This window comes from Betta splendens, chromosome 3, assembly GCF_900634795.4.
Source record: "Betta splendens chromosome 3, fBetSpl5.4, whole genome shotgun sequence".
NCBI classification, from domain to species: Eukaryota; Metazoa; Chordata; class Actinopteri; order Anabantiformes; family Osphronemidae; genus Betta; species Betta splendens.
Window position 1 is genome coordinate 14,331,632 of NC_040883.2, and position 20,170 is coordinate 14,351,801.

Consider the following 20,170-nt stretch of genomic DNA (forward strand, 5'->3'; position numbering starts at 1 on the left):
GTCATCCTTTCCCTCATGCCTCATTGTACTGATGAAGGAACGACTCACGTTTCATCATACAGTGGATGTGACAAACACAAATGTTATCATGACATTTAAAGCCACAATGTCAGCATCTCAATTAAGAGATAAAAGGAACAAATGAGTCATTTCATTAATAACAGAACGAATTTGGCTCACGATGGAAATCCAATAGATCACTTCAGTAATTCTGTTCTTGGGAAAGTTGAATCTGAGAAACTATGCTGCAAAATTGAACCTTTGAGGCCATCGAGCAGATGGAGAGTTTAGCATGCAAATGGCCATCATAGATCTCCCTTCTGACCATAGGGTAATGACTGGTGAATGATACTTATCAAGCTCCGTAAGTGCTCCCTCTAATAAATACATAGTCCAGGTCATTTGTCCTGGGATTCAAGTGTTGATGGATATGGGATTACCACTTAACCTTGGAGTAATTCCAAGGCACCGCTTAAATCATCGGACACATTATCTATCCCGTAACGGCTTGACCAGTCTTTAAGGCTATCGCTTCTTAATGCAAAATATGCTTTATGCGATAAATTAAAGTGAATGTGTTCGTGACCTATTAATCACATCATTGTACCCCAGGCAGGGCATCACTGTCCTATTCAGATCCAGAGCTTGTTTCTGTGCTTGCTGATGCTTCTGGTTAAAGTTAGTCTCAGCTCTAACATGGGCGACATTAAAATAAAAACACAAATCAAACATACCAACTGCAAACATGTAAATCTTTGGGTGAAGCAGGCTTGAATCACAGAAGGACATTGATAAAGTATATTAATCCTAATCACCTAGTTGACTTTGGAGGCCGTGAAGAAACACTTGACCCTGACTGTCAGTCCCAGTTATACCTAAAAGGTCTCATTCCAAAACACAGTTAGAACTCTTAAGATCAAGATATTTTATTATTATTACTGCACTGGAGTCTTGCTGAGGGGTAGAAGAAGTGTCTTGGAACCCCCAATTAATGTCTCATTAGATCCAGAGGCAAAGCCCAAAGACCGGGGAGAAGCAAGAAGCCTAAAGAGAGTAAAGAGTGGGAGAGGTTAAGGCCTTGTGCTTTCTACAGCTTGGCTGATGCATTTTAACATTCTGAGCCTTTAACAGGGGTAGTGGTGTTTTCTACCTACGCTGGCATCACCTTCAGTCTTTTCATTCACGAGCCCATCACGGCATCGCTGGGTGGAGGAGTCCCTGACTCACACTACACTGGAATGACAAGCATGTAAAGAGACGCTTGCACAACGTTTAGTGAGAAAAGTCAGACCTCTCCCTGCAACACACACACACACACACACACACGCACGCACACACACACACACACACGCACGCACACACACACACACACACACACACACACACACACACACACACACACACACACACACACACACTGTGCTATAATAGCTCTGTAAAATACAGAAGTACCCTGTTAGTGACAAATACACACCAGACTACCACCAACGTTGTTCAGACACATCAGACACAGTTATACATCCCTGTTTGGTTTGTTAAATCGTGTGAGAAAATATGAAAATCTGCTATCTTGCTGGAATATTAACTGAAGATATAAACATGGCCTTTGAAGGATAAAGCTCCTTCTGGGCAAAGGGTGAACGTCCCTGTAAGTGTGTGGTCTGTTTCCAAGCGGATGTCCTTAACTGCAGGGTTACAGTGTACGTTCATGCACTGGAAGAAGAAGAAGGCTATTTAAATAATTACAAGAAGGTATAGAAATGATCGTTGTTTTATCTAAATTCCCATTTTTTTTTTTATCTCTCCTCACTTTGCTTGCTATTAAATACATAACGGTTGGTGGACTGACTTCTTAGTGAGTCACCATCTCTGTTAATAGAGTGCTGCAATAAAGAGGCCACTTTTTCATCTTCTCCTTAGAAAGGCTGCAGATGCCAGCAGGGAGGAGAACTGTGGGAAAATGTAGCCCAGTAATTTAAAGGCTGGTTGCTAAAGAAGAGTCCTCATTCGTCTCCAGTGAGGACAGTCAGACCAAGTTCTGACTTGGTGCGAGCCCTGAGCTCCTGCAGTTACACAACCTTGTTCGTTGATGTCATAATTAATAATCCTGTGTGTGGGGCCTGACTACAATATGTCACTGAGGGCTGAAATGACCTTTTGGCCCAGGCCACATATAAAGGACAGGCCCAGCAGATCCGTGCTGACGTCTGGAGCTTTGCGTAATGATCTGGCCACATTCTGGACCATGAATTTGTGTAGTTTAAATCTTGTTGTTGTATTTTGTTGTTAATTTGACATCTCAGGGAATTGTGGTATTTCGCTGGCTCACATTTACACTATGATTGCTACTGAGACAATGCAGCAATAATTAATGTTATTAGTAACACCTGTGTTTACTTTGCCATAATGAGGCAAAATTCCTGTGGTGAAAAATAGTTGTGAGGACTGTTTAGTCTCGAAAATATGTTAGTATTTGTTTTTGGATCCCTCAATCTTTGGTTATGTTTTTGTGATTTTGTTAAAATTTTCTGCTGTACTGTTAAATTATTTTACAGCATTTCTTTCCTCCGTCTCTGAATTTTATGTCATGGATGTACTGTAATTCTTATAAGTAGATGTTACCTTGCTGATCCCTCCTTGTCCATCACTCCAATGGTCACACAACACATCCACCATGTTTTACTGTATACACCTAAATGTGGACACTTATACGTCATGTCTCCCATTTGTAGCAGTCATGAATCTACCTGTCCAGTAGGTGGCGCTGACACAAGAGCTCAAATAACTATTGATTTCTAGTTTGTGTGTTTACAAACCACAACGTTTAATTAAATTGTATGTTTGTCATTATTATTAGTATTTATTGTGTTTCTCGCAGGTGTGCGATGTTTAGTTGTCTCCAAACTGCTGAGATGCAACATAATAAACTCTAAGGAACAGAAGACACTTTCCAGGAAATGTGTTTTACTGAAAAAAAACAACTAAAGTCAATTTATAATTTTATAGCATACAATTGTATAAACATAAACATAGATGGACATCGATGAAGATCAGTTACATAATGTTTAAAATACATCTATTCCTCTTTTAGCAGGTGAGAGTAAAATGCATCAAGAGGTTAAAACTTCTTACGTTTACGTCTGTCAAAGGTTGACATACAGTGTTAAGTCATATGAGCTAAAATATAAACAAAGACAATTAAAAATCAATTTTAATTACGAATTAACATTTCATCCATTCATATCTGAGGCTCAAACATCAGTGGTCTTGAATGAGCTGACATGCTTCCATAGAAACAGAACTAGACACATGAGGTTTGATGATCACACCGCACAGTACAAAGAAAAACGGACTCCCAACACACGACAAGTTGCTTGTTAAGGGTTGTTTGCAAGTGCGGCGACTGAGTCTCTGAGCATCCAGCATCTGGGGGTGTGGGGGGTTGGTGGGGGTAGCGGCTGGTGGGGGGCTTGTTATTAGGGTTTGCAGTCAGAACAGCCTCCCCCGTCTCGCTTGTGAGTGCTTTAGTGTAGTTAGTGGGGGAGGTAAACAGTGGGGGCGCGATGCAGAGGTTGTCAGTCAGACTGGAGACAGTCCACGGGTTCAAGGTAGGTGGAGATAACTGGGCAGGGATTGGCCGCTGGTCCACACCGCTGATGGAAGGACTGCGAGGTCGCGGCCTGTGGTTACCATGGGAACGGCCGGTTGTGATGCTTGAAGTGGTGTGGCCTCCGTGGGCAGACTGACGAGAGGCGGGTCAATGATGAGGATGTGGCTACCTCCTCCCAAACGAGGCGTCGCTGTCTTAAGAGTTCTTGGCGACCATCCTGATCGTGATGGTCTTCACTTCTGTGTACTCCTTCAAGCTGTTCTCTCCCCTGAAAACAGGAAGTGGGGAAAAAATTTGGTTTCAGCTATCACACTGTCAGCATCGTTGAAATATAGCACAGACACACTCGGAGCATAAATATTGCAATATCCTCCTAGATAAAGATTAACATGATGTTAGGCAATTTTGGAAAGTAGGTTTTCAAAACAAAGTCAGTTTTAGTAATAATGCGGTTAATTTGTGTATCTCTAGCAGGCAGACGACCAAGTCATACTCACATTTCACGTCCATTGCCAGACATCTTATATCCCCCAAATGGACACTGTGTGCTCAGAGCGTTGAAGCAGTTTATCCTGGGAAATACACAAAGCATTGATCATCTTGTGGTTCGGCCTCCTGCGGTTTTTCTATTGTAAAATCGCGCATAACTTTGATTAAAGGAGTGGATTGGAAGAATTGCATTAAATATGGGAGTGGAAATGTAGAAGAAAGGAAATGAAAGCAACAAAGCATCAAGAGATAAAATATGAATTTGATTAAATTGTTTGAAAAACGGGTCTACGATTTAAAATTTGTAGATTATGTTGTTTGGACTCAGCAGCTAAAGTGATGTGTAAGTCACATAGGTCTCATCCTAATCTTATCATGAGCTGTGGCTAAATAGCGATCGAAGGACTAAATTCAATGAGACATCGCCGCACATCTGTGAGATTACACAGCTGGCCGTCTGCAGCCACCGCGCTGTGTAGCAGCAGTGAGGAAATGCTGGATTTGCCAAGAAACCGAAGACGACGGGTTCTTCCCAAGATTTCAGACAGACTTGAAGCCCTCAACAGAGGGAGGGCGACCGGGGCGGCATCGGGGATGAAGGACAAGGTAGAGAAATGTTTCCGCAGCTAGCTAGAGTGTTGCAGCCAAGCGTGACGCGCGGTGAGAAACTCCAGGCAGACGTATGTTTGTTATCCTCCTGCCCCGACCCATGAGCATCTGCATGTGCTCACGAAGCAAACCAAAGGAAGACAACTCAAGGAACAACTTTTAAAACCATTTCATTCATACCAATGATCAAATTAGAGTGTCAATTTACATTTGCAGTGTGTGCTGCGTGTTCCTGTGTGCACTTGGGCATTTTTCCTGGGAGTTTTATACCCTGAGTGTTTGTGATGAGGGAAAAAAAAGTAGAGGAAGGAAGGAAAACCTTTCTTTGCGCTTGTATCATGATAGGATGGTGGCACGTTGCCAGTTTACAGTCTGAGACGCCTGATGCTTCCCACATGAAAATATGACTGATTGCAGCTAATCAAAGGCAGCGGATGAAACCTACCAGACGGTGCCAGCCTGCATGGCTGTGGATATGGTCATGGCTTTGTTGATGTCGTTGGTAAATACAGCTGCCACCAAACCATAATCTGTGTTGTTGGCTCTTTCTATCACTTCCTCGATGGTTTTGAACTTCATGATCATCTGGACTGGACCAAAAATCTAATAATGGTAAAGAGAAGAAGACATGTGTCAATGTCAGCGCCACAATAGAAAGTGATGTCTACAGGTCTTTCACTGGTCTTCGTCTCCGTACCTCCTCCCTTGCGATGCGCATGTCATCCCTCACGTTGGAGAAAACCGTGGGCTCAATGAAAAACCCCTTCAAGCCCAGAGCTTTGCCTCCACACTCCAGCTTGGCTCCTTCGCTGATGCCGCTCTGGACGTAGTCCAACACGCTGGTCTGCTGCTCCCGACTGATCTGTGGGCGGTGGGTGAGTGTGTGTGTGTGTGGGGGGGGGTTCAGGAGGACAGGACGTGAGGAACAGGGGCCGAGGCCAGCGACGAGGAGAGGCCGAATGTGAAAGCGAGACCCTGAGACAAAGCGCTAACGCCGCGGCCCATGGGTGGGGTCCTCACCTGTGGACCCTGCTCGGTGGTGGGGTCGAAGGGGCTGCCCACCACCCTCCTCTTGGCTCGCTCCACGCTCCTCCGGACGAACTCGTCGTAGATGGGCTCCTCCACAAAGATGCGCGAGCCCGCCGTGCAGCACTGGCCCGCGTTGAAGAACACGCCCTGGTGGGCCTGTTCCACGGCCAGATTCACTGTGGAGAGCGACCACAGCTAAAAGGGCCGCGCATCAACGAACGCTTCTTATATTTCTACATTTAAATCTCGTCGTTCCTGAAAAGATTTATCCTCACGTGTGCAGTGTACTGTTACAGATTTTGCCCCAGTATTTATTGGAGCTATCCGGTGCAAATCTGATACACGACACCTGAGAGACAGGACCCTGCTGTTGCCCACGAAGGGTTAACGGACCCCTGTGATTTATGGGTCTTGGCTGAAGCACCCGACTGAGTCAGGGTCCATTCTGCTGATTTACAGGCCGAATGGAGCCTCTCTCATGGCTGGTGAAATTATCTGAAGGCCTCTTTACCCCCTGTCTGGTGAGCCCCATAGAATTTATATGAAACCCATTCATCCACAGGTTTTCATAGCACTTTTTTTCATTTCTTGCTCAGAGTTGCTGCTCAGGAATGGATGCCACACCACACGTAACTAACTGATAGTTACGTTGAACATCCCTTGACAACTTACAATCGGCATCTGCAAATATGATGTTAGGATTTTTCCCTCCGAGCTCCAGCGTCACTCTCTTCAGGTTGCTCTTCCCGGCCGCCTCTTGGATCATCTTGCCGACCTAGCAGAAGAGAAAGGCCTGAGGTTTACTCACGGAGCTGCGGGCCCACAGCCAGATCAGTAAATCAGCCGGAGCCATTAAACGGTTTAAAGAACGGGGAATGCTCCTGTAGGCCGGCTGAAACACGAGTTCTGAAAACACACAGGATGGATATCTGTTACGGGGTTTTGGGAACAGCAACAGGAAGATGAAATGGTGTTTTAGGCAGGAACAGCGTGCGATGTCTACGGATGTGCAGGAGGAAGAGGGCCGGTTCGGTATGAAGAGGATCCTGTGCGCTAATATGGAGGAAGACGAGGGGTTTTCTGTGTTTTTTCCCCTATCTTCTTATCATCCCCATTTCCTCTTTACTCCTTATCCTGAGCGATGATGTCACATAAGCAAAGTGACGTCTCATTAATAACGTCTGGGGCAAATGCATTCTCTGATAAGGCCTTCGGACAAACGCTCCTCTGAGGAGGATCGCGTACGTGGGCCCTGCGTCGAGGCGTTTTGCAACGCTCGGCCTCTCGTCCCGAGGGTCGTTACCGAAGCGCTGGAGTTGTTACGGAGCTGCCGATTCACAGACCGAAACAGAGGAGACGCACGGAAGAAGAAGTGGGAGTGCGACACGCAGTGGGAAAATGGACAGAGCGTCGTCATGTGAGTCACGCGCTGTTTGTTTCCACTTTCACATTTAAAATAATAATGAAGAGGGAACTGGCCTTTACGCACAGACAGGAAGTCACCACCCACACGCACACTGTGTAGGATCCAGTCATCTTGTGGTCATTTTTTGTGGTGGTTTTGTGTTTCTTTGGGTTCATTTTACATCTAGTTGTGGCCAGTTCAACTGTATTTTAAATCAACCTTTCCAAGAAGAGCTTGGTGGGGGTGACCCAGATGACCCATCCATGGCTTTAAAGTATATGCACACACCAGACTGGTATAAATGAAAGAGGAAATGAAGCATGTTTCCCAGAGGTGATGATGTCAATACTTTTGTATTTTGAATTTGTGGGTACATTTCCTGATAAGAAATCTTTCATTAACAAGAGGAATTTGGGGAGACATGATACCAGGACCAGGTAGAATAGAATGAATGGGGAGCTTTAAGGGATATTCCTTATCATTATCATCATCATGAAGATAAAACTCCTCTGAACCTCCAACTCATCCCTGGCCTTTAAAGAAGTATTCATCTTCCTCTTACTCACTGGACTTTTCGGATTTCTTTTATTTTCCGTGAGAACTGCCGGGTGTAAAAATACCCTCTCAGTATCATCCCAGAAACCCCCGCGTGGAAGGTGGAAAAGACTCTGTCACTATCTTCTCTAGTGTCTGGGGCGCTTTAAGTTACCAACATATAATAGAACTCAATACAATAGAACTGAATCAACCTCTGAGCTGTACATAAAACAACACTGGCTCGGTTCCATTATTTCTGCTGCGTTTCGTCTGCCTTTGATCACAGACACAAAGCGTCTGACTGGGTGTGTGTGTGTGGGGGGGGGGGGGGGGGGGGGGGGGGGGGGGGTATCCAGGGGAAGCACGGTGGGCTGCCAGCGTCCTCGAGTGAGTCAGTCCACACGCGCGCTTCGGCCCCACAATCCACCTGCAGCTCCTCCACCTACAGCCGTGACTCACTGTCTGGGCACCGGCGAGCTCTAATTGACTCCAGATCACATGAAACAACGGGAGCGCCAATTAAAAGGAAAACTGGGCCACTCACGAAGGAAATGTTCAATTGAGGCGCAATGGTGAAACAAAGGCGATGTTTGTGTTGGAAGGTGCGTTCCCGCGCGCCTAAGCGCAGTGACGGACGGGGCGCGTCTGAGGAAGCGAGGGACGACGGGAGGGTGCGTCGCTGGTGGGACTGTGCTGGAAAATCCTCCAGATGGAAGCGTCTAAAGCGGGTCGGTGGCTGCCGTTTGTCAGCCAGAGGAGCAGAGGAAGCGCAGATAAAAAGCTCCTCCACTTGCATTTACACACACACACACACACACAACATAAATCCTACGTTGACTTCGCTCTAAGAGTTTACACCGGCGGGGTTCGTTTGCAGTTACAAATAATAGATGTTTATAAATGGGCCGCAGGGCAGGAATCTGCTGCACCTTTGAGCTCTCAGCACCGAACATGGTCTCTGCTGAGGGTTCGGACTTCTACCTGTTGTCTTGTGACCCAGAGAAGACAACACGGTGTTTTCAGCCAGGCGGGTTTGCATGAGCGTCCGCGTGAGGTAAAATCAGACCCCCTGTGGTGCGGAGCGCCCACGCCTAGAGCTCAGAGCCACTCCGAGCCGCTGGGCTGAGGGGTGAGGTTACCTTGGTGGAGCCTGTGAAAGCCACTTTGTCTATGCCCATGTGCCAAGCGATCGCAGCTCCCGCCGTTGGCCCGAATCCCGGCAAAATATTGACGACTCCTGGTGGAAAGCCGGCCTGTCAAAACAATACGAGAGGAAACAAGCTTTAGCGGAGATGACAACAGAGCCAAGTAAAACCACAGGCAGTGTGGGGGGAATCCGGACCCAACCCAACCTCCCTGCCAGCACAGAACAGAGAGAGCATCAGAGAGAAGGAGGCGGCTCAGACAGATAGTCGCCAGTAGAGGTGAGGCCAGAGGAGACGGGGCTGAGATCTCTGAGTATGATTATTTACTTGAGAACATATAAGTCCTCAGGATGATGTTTCTGTGGCCTTTAATAATGTGTAACAGGGGAGATGCAGCAGCTGGATGGACGTTCTCCTTCAGCTTAGGGTTCCGTTACCACCAGGCAAACAGCATCTATGTCCAAACAGAATGTCCTTTACCTCCTTGATGAGGGCGGCCACGTAGAGGCAGGTGAGCGGCGTCTGCTCGGCGGGTTTGAGGACGACCGTGTTCCCACAGGCGAGCGCCGGGCCCAGCTTCCATGCTGTCATCATCAGAGGGAAGTTCCACTGCGAGCACAAACACACACACGCACGCACGCACGCACACACACACGCACGTACACACACACACACACACGCACAGACACACACACGCACATGCGCACACACACACACGCACGTACGCACACACACACACACACACACGCACAGACACACACACGCACATGCGCGCACACACACACACACACACACACACACACACACACACACACACACACACACACACACACGCACGCTGTAAGAAGTCATCCTGCGTCTGACTGACACACTGGGTGGTCACAAGTCAGCTTCAATAACTCATCGCTCTTAAGTCACTTACTCTCATTTTCACTCTGTCTAAACACAGTCAAGTGAGAAAATGTTCTCGGCACTTGCACACTGTTTTCTCTTCCCACCGTGTTCGCGGAAAGCCGGGAAATTGCAACACATGTGCAGCGGAGCCGTATCGCTGTACAACACACAGGCCTGTGTTATTTCTGCCTTGCGCTGGAGCCCATGGGGCTCTGCCCTCTTGCACAAGCAGCAGCGCTCTGCTCCTTCTCCTTGATCTCCCCCTCCTCCCTCTCTCACCCTTCTCCTCCCTCTCTCACCCACGTCCCGCTGAACAGACTGACAACCGGCGCAGTCGCTCTCCAACTCGGCCGCTTCCCGCTCTCACCTCCACCCGCACCCACCGCACTCACAGTCACTCACAGACACTCTCGTACTCACTGGGATGATCTGTCCGCAGACTCCGATGGGCTCATATCTGGTGAACGTCAGATACTCTCCGTCTGTGGAGGGGACGCACGCACACACACACACACACACACACACACACACACACACACACACACACGCACACAAAGGAGGAAAACGCGGTTAGTACGCGTGCACGGCGCCTCCAACACATGAAACATGTCACCACCCGACACCCCCCGTGTTGTTGACTCCGAACGTTCATTTGTAAACGAATCCACACGCAACATTCCTGCTTGCTTTACCCTGGTGAGAGATTGTATTTCACTTGAGCTCAGACGTGTGTGTAACTGTTTTAGGTCATGGAGATGGGTGTTCTGCTGGAAGGCTTTGCTCATTCCTCTTGCATTACTGGGGAAAGAAGGAGGTACTCGCTGAGCGCGTGCCACGCTCGCTCGCCGTCCGCGAACACAATCGATATTGGGAAACGCGCTTCAAAAACGGCACGTCGGCCGACGGAGTGCGTCCCAGCGCCGCGCGAGCGTGTGAAGCGCACACAACGCTCAGCGGAGATGACAATGGACGCACAAAGATCCGGGACAGGACACAGTCAGGCTTCTCGGGTGTCAACCTTTTTCCTAAATTCCAAAGTGGATGTTGGGTCTTTCAGAACTGTTATTGTTCGCGGAGGGAAACTATAAACCTATTAGACACGAGGTTCGCAGGCAGAACTCAAGTATCTGCGGGGTTTGTTTGAAAGAGTGACGCCTGCGAGTGACTTATGTTTCAATTTGGACCGGGCCGCGTAAACTAAACCCGACTGTGTAGCCAAAGGTGCTCCGCAGACTGACACACCCCATTCATTACACGCTGTGCATGATACACCCTTAACACCAGGATCCTGGCATAATGAGAGAAATGAATAGATGCCGAGGGGTCGCTGATGACAGATGCCCCGGTCCTCGTCCAGACAGGTGAACAAATATGATTAGCTTACAAATAGGCCTTACCTTACAGGCCACAGGAGCACCCGTGTTTATTTACTGTGGAAGTCTACAAGGGGAATAAAGCTGGAGCCAAAGCCCTGGGAAAAGGCCCGCCATGGTTGGGTTGGCAGCAGCAGACAAGAGGAGCTTTGAAAGGGACAATGCAGTGGTATCAGGAGGTTTCCCATGTCCTCGCTCCTATTCTTTTTTCTTTTGTGTGCTTCCTGTTGAAGCAGGCGGCCAACTTTCCCCACATTCGCTCGCCTCGGAGGGGCAACGCTGGCCACAGTACATGTTAGCGTATGGACCGATCCTGACTTTGCTAATGCCTTTATTGCTCCTTAGAATCCCACTCTGACTGTAGTTCTTTTCTGTTAGAAAAAACAATTTTCTTATAATAATATTTTTTCATATTTTTATCTTTTAAGTGTATACTTTTTATATTTTATATTCATTATTTGTAGTTTATTTTTCTTTTTTACTATTATGTTTTACTATTATATTTTTATCTTATTTATTTGAATTGAAATCTCTGTGTTTATTACTGTTGCTGTGTTTTTATCCACTACAGGGGATTTTTACTCTACACTGATGTTGGGTTTATTGGGATTAACTAATTCTAATCACCTCATGATGATCATTATTATGCATTGCTGACTCAAGGGTTAAACGATAGTATTACATGCTGCTCTTGTCTGTTCCCAAGGTTCCCCTCTTCATGCAGGTTGGCCACAGTGGGAGCATGACGGCCCTGTTGTGGACTGGAGCCCCGTCCGGGGTGTAAACCGCCTCTTACCCACTAACAGCTGGGACCAGCTCCAGCTGCCAGTGACCCCTGACAGGATTAGCAGCTTAGATCACGCATGAATGGATTTGTCCAGATAATATGTTTAATGGCCATATTGATAAACCCACAGTCCAACTTAACACCTTAGCACTCGTTCACAAAAGTATTCAGACCCCGTGTCACTTCCAATTGTCTCCTGCTGCATCCTGTCTTTCCTTGAGATGTGCCTACAACTTCAGTCAAATTGAAACTAATTGGACGAGGACATAAAAAGACAATTCCTGCTGTACGACGGGAATTGAGGAGTGGTTGGATGAAAGCCTAAACACTGATGGTGAAAGTGGGATGAACGTGCCCATAGAGGCATATATGCTTCCTTGTCTCCATCTTTCTACTAATCCTCATCACCAACCAGCCTCTAGTCCCCAAAGGAGCTGCTCACCCATTGGGATGGAGGCGCCGTGGATCTTGTCAGCATATCCAGCAAAGTATCTGAGTGTCTTTATGGTTGCTTGGAGGTCCACAAACAGGGTGGTCAGGAAAGGCTTCCCACTGTTCAGGGACTCGATCGTCTGAGGAGAGACGTGGGAGACGCTCAAGAAATATGTTATAACCTTGTGATCTTCACATAATTCCATACTGTTCCTGGGTTTTCCCCTCTCCCATGGGTGAAATATGACACTAGGATAACACTAAAATACAAATACAGCACATAATTTACAGTTGTAAGTTCTCTTCAAGTAATTGAAAGTGGAAGGATGCATTAATAACATGGAGAAGAAAGGCAAAGGCTTTCAATCCAGTTCCAGTAATAATAAATCAGGAAAGTGTAAACATCGCATGAATAAGAGAACGTTGTCACAACCGTGAGGCAGTGCTGTATGTTTGCCTGTGTTGCTTCACAGCTAACGTACTGCTAGGTACACGCTGTCTCTCTCCACCAGGTCGGCCAGTTTGGACAGCAGACGGCCCCTGTCCGACGCGTCCATCCGGCGCCACACGGAGCCCAAGGACACGGCCAGACGCGCCGCCTGCACCGCTTTGTCCACGTCGGCCTGCGGGCGACACACAAACACAAACACAAACACACGGTGGGATCCTCACGCGCTGCAATGTCTGAGGTCTGTGTGTTAGTCGGAGGTGCAGAAATCAGGAAGTGCCGGAAAAACAGTCGGTCCGCGAGTGGCACCGGACCGACCGCCTCCTCCACTTCTGCTTTCCGGAATCATTTCTTAACTAAAAGTGGTTGTGTTATATTTTTGTTATGAAACTGCCCTTGAGCAGCGTAGATGCTATAACTTGTGTTTCATCCAGACGCTGCCTTGTGCGATGAGCGTTACCTTGTCTGCTTCCTGCACCTCACAGAGCTGCTCTCCAGTGGCCGGGTTGCACACGGGGAAAACCTTCCCGCTAACGGAGTCCTGCCACTCGTTGTTGATGAAAATCTGCAACAGAGGGTTTATTCTTGGAGTGAGTTATTAGTTATTATTATTATTTAAACATGTTCCGGTGATTTGTCTGCAAAGGCCCAGTTTGCAAACACGCTGGGTTTGAGCAGTGATGGCGATCGCTGTGTCATATGAGCATGTTAGCACATCGTGTTGACTGCAGTCACATGTCTGTGGATGAGACAGAGAAGACTAACAGCTCCCAGGCAGCGGTCTCACGTCCGGCTCTTGTGAGGAGGGATATGGAAGAATCTCTGGAAATCTGGACAGAGATTCCTGCCTGTCCAGCATTGCTCTCTGGGGAGTGCTCCGCCATCCAGACAAAGGGGGGAGAGTGTGTGTGTGTGTGTGTGTGTGTGTGTGTGTGTGTGTGTGTGTGTGTGTGTGTGTGTGTGTGTGTGTGTGTGTGTGTGTGTGTGTGTGTGGCGGGGGGGGGTGCAGATAAATCCCTATCAGACACCAGACCCCCACCCACTCACCCGACCGTCCACCCTCAAGCGCACAGACGCGCATTTCACAACATCCCTGCTCGTTTACGAGACCATAAAACACGTGCCGTGCTTCGTTCCTGTGAGGCGTTAAGGCAAGACTCCCATTAAACGGGACGCGTCGGACGTTTAGTTAGAAACAAAGCGGCAGAGCGGAGCCGTTGTTAGCGGCCGTCAGTCCGTCTGACAGATAGAGTGCAGGGAGAACATCTGCCGGCGACGCAGCCGTCGCTCTGCTTCAGAGGAGCTCCGATGCGCTGGGAGCGAACCTGGGGGCAGGGTTCAAGCCCACCGGCGTCCGATCACCCCCCCCCCCTCCGATGCGCTCCAGCTCTAAGTGCTATTTAACAGCCTGTAAACCGCTGGCCGTGTTTAGCGCCGGCCGGGCGCCCCCTCCTCTCCATTCCCACGGCTCGCGGCTCATAATGTGGACCCTCGCATATGAATAAGTCACACTCGGTGTCTGTGCGTGCCATCGCTCAGCCTCATGCGTTAGCAGGCCTTTCCTTTGTACCCCCTCAACCATCCCCCGCACCCGCACAGACAGACACGGGCCCGAGTGGCTTCTCTCCACCCGCCTGCTAGTCTCAGGCGCCTTCCATCAGAGGCCACCTTTAATCTGCTGCTCATTAAGAGCACTTCATAAAATTGTCAGTAACGATAAGGAGCGGAGGGCCGGCTACAAAAACAGAAAGTCCTGTAGAGCGCTGAATTAGCTTTTAAATTTATAGGGGCCACTGAAGTGGGGTGTCCTAAATCAGAGGAGCCCCCTGACAGCCTCAACGGTCGGAGCAAGAATGCAGACCTGGGGTAGCTTTATGCACGGCGCAACCCCTCTCACAAGACGCTGCTAAAGGAGAACGGATGAAGCAGGAGAACAGTGGAGCGGCCGCCACCTAAATCACAGGCAGAAAAGGACAACTGTCAGCCGCCGCTTGGCTCGGCCCTCTCTCTGGGCTCGGACTGGTGTTGGACTTTTGTCTCCCTCCATTCAGGGCCTTGATTAAGATGACAGGCCCGAGGTGTAAATCAACTCTCGAGGTTTCTTAAAATTGCTTTTAGGGTCGTTTGGACCAGGGGCAAAGAACACAGGAGTGAAAAGACAAGTGCAAGAGTGCACATTTTGAAATGACAAACGGTGTTTTCTTTCCCGTTCCCTGCGGGGCTGATGATGGTTCACGGCTTCGTGTTTACAGACGTTGGCGCTGCCGCGGAGAGTTTGGACGTGATCTGGAGTCTGGGGGCTGCAAAGATGACGACATATGTAAAAAAAATGTAAAAAAGAATTTTTAATGCTTGTTGCATTCTCTTGTTAAAGCATTAGGAGCTGCACGCACCAACCTGAGGCACAGACTATGAGTGCAGGCGTTCTGTGGCATCTGCACACATTCTTACTTCCCTTTATGAGCTAACCACTTCAAACCAGCTACACATCGAGGCCTGTTTTGATGCGTAGCATCATCAGAGCAAATGCTTCTTTACATTGCACCTATTATTCTATTATTATGTTATCATGTTATGTGCGTGATTTTCTGTGACATTGGATTTTTCTTTCAGAGGGAAGTGTAATGGGAAGCGAGAAAGGCCAAAATCTTTTCTGCTGCCAACAAACATCTGTTTGGCTCTTTGCTTCTTCTCACAGCTCAGATGCTAATGGCTGAATGAATATGTAATGCTACTCCAGCTTTTTTTATTTTCCAAAAGAGGGAGGGATGAGGTGTGTGTGTGTGTGCGTGCGTGTGTGTGTGTGTGTGTGTGTGTGTGCGTGTGTGTGTGTGTGTGTGTGTGTGCGTGCGTGAGCATTTATATATACATGTGTGTGGTTATACACAACACGCCAAGATTCCGCAGCCAGACGAACACTAGCCGGGCACCTGCAATGCTTGTCTGCGCAGGAAATTTCATATCCTCCCGTATCACAGGACCTCCATTTCCTTTCTGCCGCTGGATGGCTTTCAGAAGTCTCATAATTACTACTGTTGCAAGTGAGCGGAGAGCATGTGAAAGTGGAGAGCAGCTGGCGTGTTTTCGTTCCTCCCGCTCCTCTCCACATGTCTCCCATCACGGCGTCGTCACCCGCAGACGGTGCCACCCTGCGCTCCCGTCCTCTCTCTCTCTCTCTCTCTCTCTCTCGCTCGCCCGCGCCTGTGCGCGCGTGTGGCCGAGCGGTGGAGGACTCAGACGCTTCGCGAGCAACATTAATTCGACATAAGGACGCAATTACAAACAACTTCTTCATCACTTTTTTCAGCTGATCCACTCATTTGCTGCAGCGCCGCTGGTCGCCAGCAACCGCAGCCGCCGGCGCACGTCGCTGGCAGAACAGAGCCTTTCCATTAATACCTTTTGTGGTGCTAATTTCTTAAGGCCTCTTTAAAGCCCCCCACGGACGTTGGAGTTTTCACTTTTCACACTGGAGAACAACTGTTTGACAAGGCTTTGAGCACAGTTAATTGCACCAAACAGTAGTTTCAGATATCAGATACACTTCATGTAATTGATGGTAATTACACAGGTATGACGAGCTGCGCACGGGTTCATTTGAATGAATTAACACTCACTTCCTGTGTGTGTGTGCAGCTTCACTCTCGGGACCAGCGGACGCGAGGGGAGGCCATTTTTAAGGATGTGCGACGCTTCGCCACAGACAAATAAAAGCCTAGAAGAGCATGTCTGTCTCTTGACGCTCGCTGGGGGAAAAGGAGCCTGTTCCCGGGGATTTATGAAGCCCAGTGTTTTTCATAATGACACCGTAAGGATTTACACGCTGCTTGTCAGGAGGGCCGCGCGCCGAAGGTGTGGGCGAGTCAACAGGGTAACCTCGCTGTCACTGCTCTTCCTTAAGCGGTGATTAAGAGACGGGGGACGCGATGTCGACGCGTCGGCCGAGGCCATAATTTACACTTGCTGCGCGAGGAGGCATTTCAGACCGGCGGACACATACGGGCGGCGCACACTCGGCCTGTCACGGCCCAAGAGATGCGATGGGGGGGCCGTGGAAGCAGAGCCGTGGCGGAGGGGGGGGAGTGGGAGTGGGGGGGGGGGGGGGGGGGGGGTCTCGCTGTGCTCGTGGCGATAAATCATTTCCTTGCACAGTATCCCCTAACTCTGAGCGTGTTTGATCTTGATCACAGTGAGATGGCGGTTTTGAAGTGAGGAACTCCAGAACTGCAGGTCAGGCTCTGGCAACGCAGGGCCACTAACCCACACAGTGAGAGAGGGTCATAATTTACACCCCGGCGGACAGCGCCTAGCATCGGGGAGCCCCCGGCCTCCATCTGTACTATCTCAATCAGTGACAGATTGATGGAGCCGAGCGGAGTGGATGCCTCTGCACGGGCCGCCTCACAAATACACAGGTTCTGCACAGGTTCCTGTGGAGCAGCAGCTCCGATGCCACCACCAGCAAAGCAGCAAAGAGAATTTATAACTGTTAATTAGATTAGCAGACAGGGAGCAACCGCTGGATGTGAGTCCTGATATTCCCACTGCACTATTTTATGTGCTCCTGCACCGTTAGAACCACAGTAAAACCAACGTGGGCACGTTTTCAGTGGTTGAAACTTCTAAGTATCTTTTGTGGATACGTTCGGATGCTTTACAGACTTTGTACTTGCACTTTATAGACTCTTCTTTCAAAGCAAGGCGGCTCTCAGGCCCATTCTTGTTAAATTTGTCCCACCGAGTGTCTGGTTTAACAACTCATTATCACAAACCCGTGTGAAAAGCCACAAACGCCAGGAGTTTCACACACACTAATGAGAAGGAGAAGCTTCGGCGTAAATATTCATACGACGCGCTCTTTTCCTCTGCACTTCTGCCGCAAGTGAAAAACATCAATAAATAGCTATCATGTCTGTCTTATTTATGACTTCCTCCACGGTCCTATCAACCTTTAAACTGTTTCTGTCTTGTAAGCCAGCTGTTGGAAAAATGTGGGGGTAGGGGCTTAAAAGAAAGCGTTCCTGCCTAAAGCTCTGGAAACAAGGGAGAGAAACTACTCATTCTGCTTATGATGTTATTAATAAAGCATTACCAGACTCAGCTTTAGCTTTGGTGAGCAGTGTTAGGCTTAAAGCTAATATGTGCATTGCTAAACTAGACAAGGACCGAGTCAGTTAATGGCTGCAATCTGACCATTTTTTTAATATTCACGTTATTGTTTCATCTTTTACATGCAAATATTAAAACAATAGCTCCGTCCACACACCCTAAAGGCCGGTGAGCTTCCAGTGTCGGCTGTGCTGGGGTGGAGAACAGGAACAGGGTGTGAGGAGAGCCCACGCCAGGGGTGCCCATAAATCAGGGCCCTTCTGCTCCTGTGTCCACCAAACCAACAGGGACTGGATGATCCAAATTCCTGGGGGTTAATTCACCAAGTCGCTCCCTAAATTTCCTCCCGTACAACCTTGTTTCCTCTCCTTCAGCGAACACCCTGCCCTCCGAGGGAGCAGAGCGCTCACGACACTGGGCGACACGGCAGCGCGGCGCCCTTTGCACTCACAACTCCGAGGTATGCATTAACACACAGCGATTGCGGCCCGCAGTGATGCTATCATCAGTAAGTGCCCTTTAATCCACAATCATAAAAGCACTTGTTCCGCAGCTCAAGGCTCTGGCAGCAGCAACTCGCGCGGCTGCGGCCACACGAGACGTCAGGAGGAAAATCAGAGGATCCCCAAGGCCGAGGCCAGGTCCTCCATGGAAATTCACGTCAACATTTGCATGATATGAAAAACATCCGGGCACATTGTCGAGCAGAAACAAAGCACGTGTGAAAACTGGCTCAACGTTTGTGGCAGGTGAACGTTCAAGACACAAAAGGCTGAACTTTTTCATCAAAGATGAAATAATGAGACCCACTGACTTTGATTATGAGTGACTTTCACTGTTAACATAGTTAATCCTGAATTTCAATTAAAATCTCTCTTGCTGCTCCCACATTTGACTTCAAGCCCTACATGAAGATCTTTGTTTGCCTCAGTCTCTCTAGTCCAGCTGTTTCTGCATCCCCTTGTTTCCCACCCACACACTTGTGATGGTGGAGTGATCCAAAAACTACTCTGCAAGCACATTTTTCTCCCAGACAAAATTCTTTTAGCGAATTATTCACCAAAAACTTTATTACGTAATGATGACACAACCACTGGCAACAGACAAACCTGAGCGTGACACTTTTTCTATAGATCACCAAATCAAGGAAAAGTATTTTTAAGCTCAGGGGGAAGTAAAGCTGACTTCGCTTTATTTTAATATGGTTGTAAAGAAATGTAATTATATTAACTAAATAAAAACCTAAAGTAATGACTCAATATAATTACCATTAAAAAGTAAAAAAATAGAAAGAAGTTTGGCTCCAAATACATTTTGTTTGTCTTTATATGATTTTTTTGCAGGCGGGTTCAGTTGTAAAAGCCTTTTTCAGCTGGCTTCTCCTGCAGAAACACAGGCTGGACCTGGCCTCAGTGAAACAGCGCGTCATGCGCGATGTGACAAAAATAAAATAGTCTTGTTCCTTGTGAAGTTCACAATATACTTTAGCTTTATTAATTACACCGGCTTAATCTACGACACGCCCTTTAATTAATACGTTTTTTCGCATGTAATTAGTAAGTATGAGCACAAACTATAAACCCGCACTAAGGTAATTATCAGCCTTTATCATAATAATTTGATTCAAATGTTACAAAGAAACTTTAAGCAACTCTTGGTTGTTTCAAATTGACTTAAATGCGCAAATATGCGTGAAAATGTAATCGATATTTAGTATTTTTTGCGTCTTAAAGCATCGGTTAAAGCTCCGGTTCATTTGCGCAGGAGTTGTTATCAGCTACTAATCCACGGCGAACACGTGGACGCGGAAAACCCACACCGGGACGTTGAAGCGCGCAACCGCCAACTTATCTGGCCGCAAGTCTGAAAGTTTCGAGCAGTTTCGCGGAGCGGCTCACACCTAAAGTTGCGTGCCTCGACGCCGCTCCAAGTTCTGGCTTCGGACGCGCGCGAGCGGAGAAGCCGAGTCGCGACGCGCGGCGTAAAAGCCGTCCGGCGGAGGGAACCGACCTTGGTGTGCTCGATCTCCGGGTTGGGCACCGGTGAGGGCATCAGCTGGAGCGATGCCATGAGAGCGGCGGGGTCGCTCTTCACCTCTCCGGGGATCTCGATCTTACTGGAAGTCATCGCGAGCGTCTCTCCGCTGTTCTGCCTGCTGCGCGTCTGGGGCTTTTTTCAACAGATTTCTGATTAGGACTCCGGGTTCCTTCCTGGGTTTATAACCAGGTGTCGGCCGCGGTTCATTTTCATTGGGCGGCGAGAAGGGCCGTCCTTTGAAAAAATAAATTCGCGCATTTACATAA

At 48.2% G+C, this 20,170-nt stretch overlaps 1 protein-coding gene across 1 annotated transcript; it reads right to left on the reverse strand.

The window, feature by feature from the left end:
* Positions 1-2,944: 2,944 nt before the first annotated feature.
* Positions 2,945-20,170, reverse strand: aldh1a2 (aldehyde dehydrogenase 1 family, member A2). Its single transcript, XM_029144517.3, has 13 exons — positions 19,878-20,170; positions 13,219-13,323; positions 12,793-12,933; positions 12,321-12,450; positions 10,139-10,200; positions 9,305-9,433; positions 8,819-8,932; positions 6,410-6,512; positions 5,729-5,913; positions 5,406-5,570; positions 5,154-5,311; positions 4,108-4,182; positions 2,945-3,878 (listed from the first exon to the last, which is right to left on the reverse strand). The coding sequence occupies exons 1-13, from the start codon at positions 19,992-19,994 to the stop codon at positions 3,806-3,808; spliced, it is 1,557 nt and encodes a 518-aa protein (XP_029000350.1). The 5' UTR covers positions 19,995-20,170; the 3' UTR covers positions 2,945-3,805.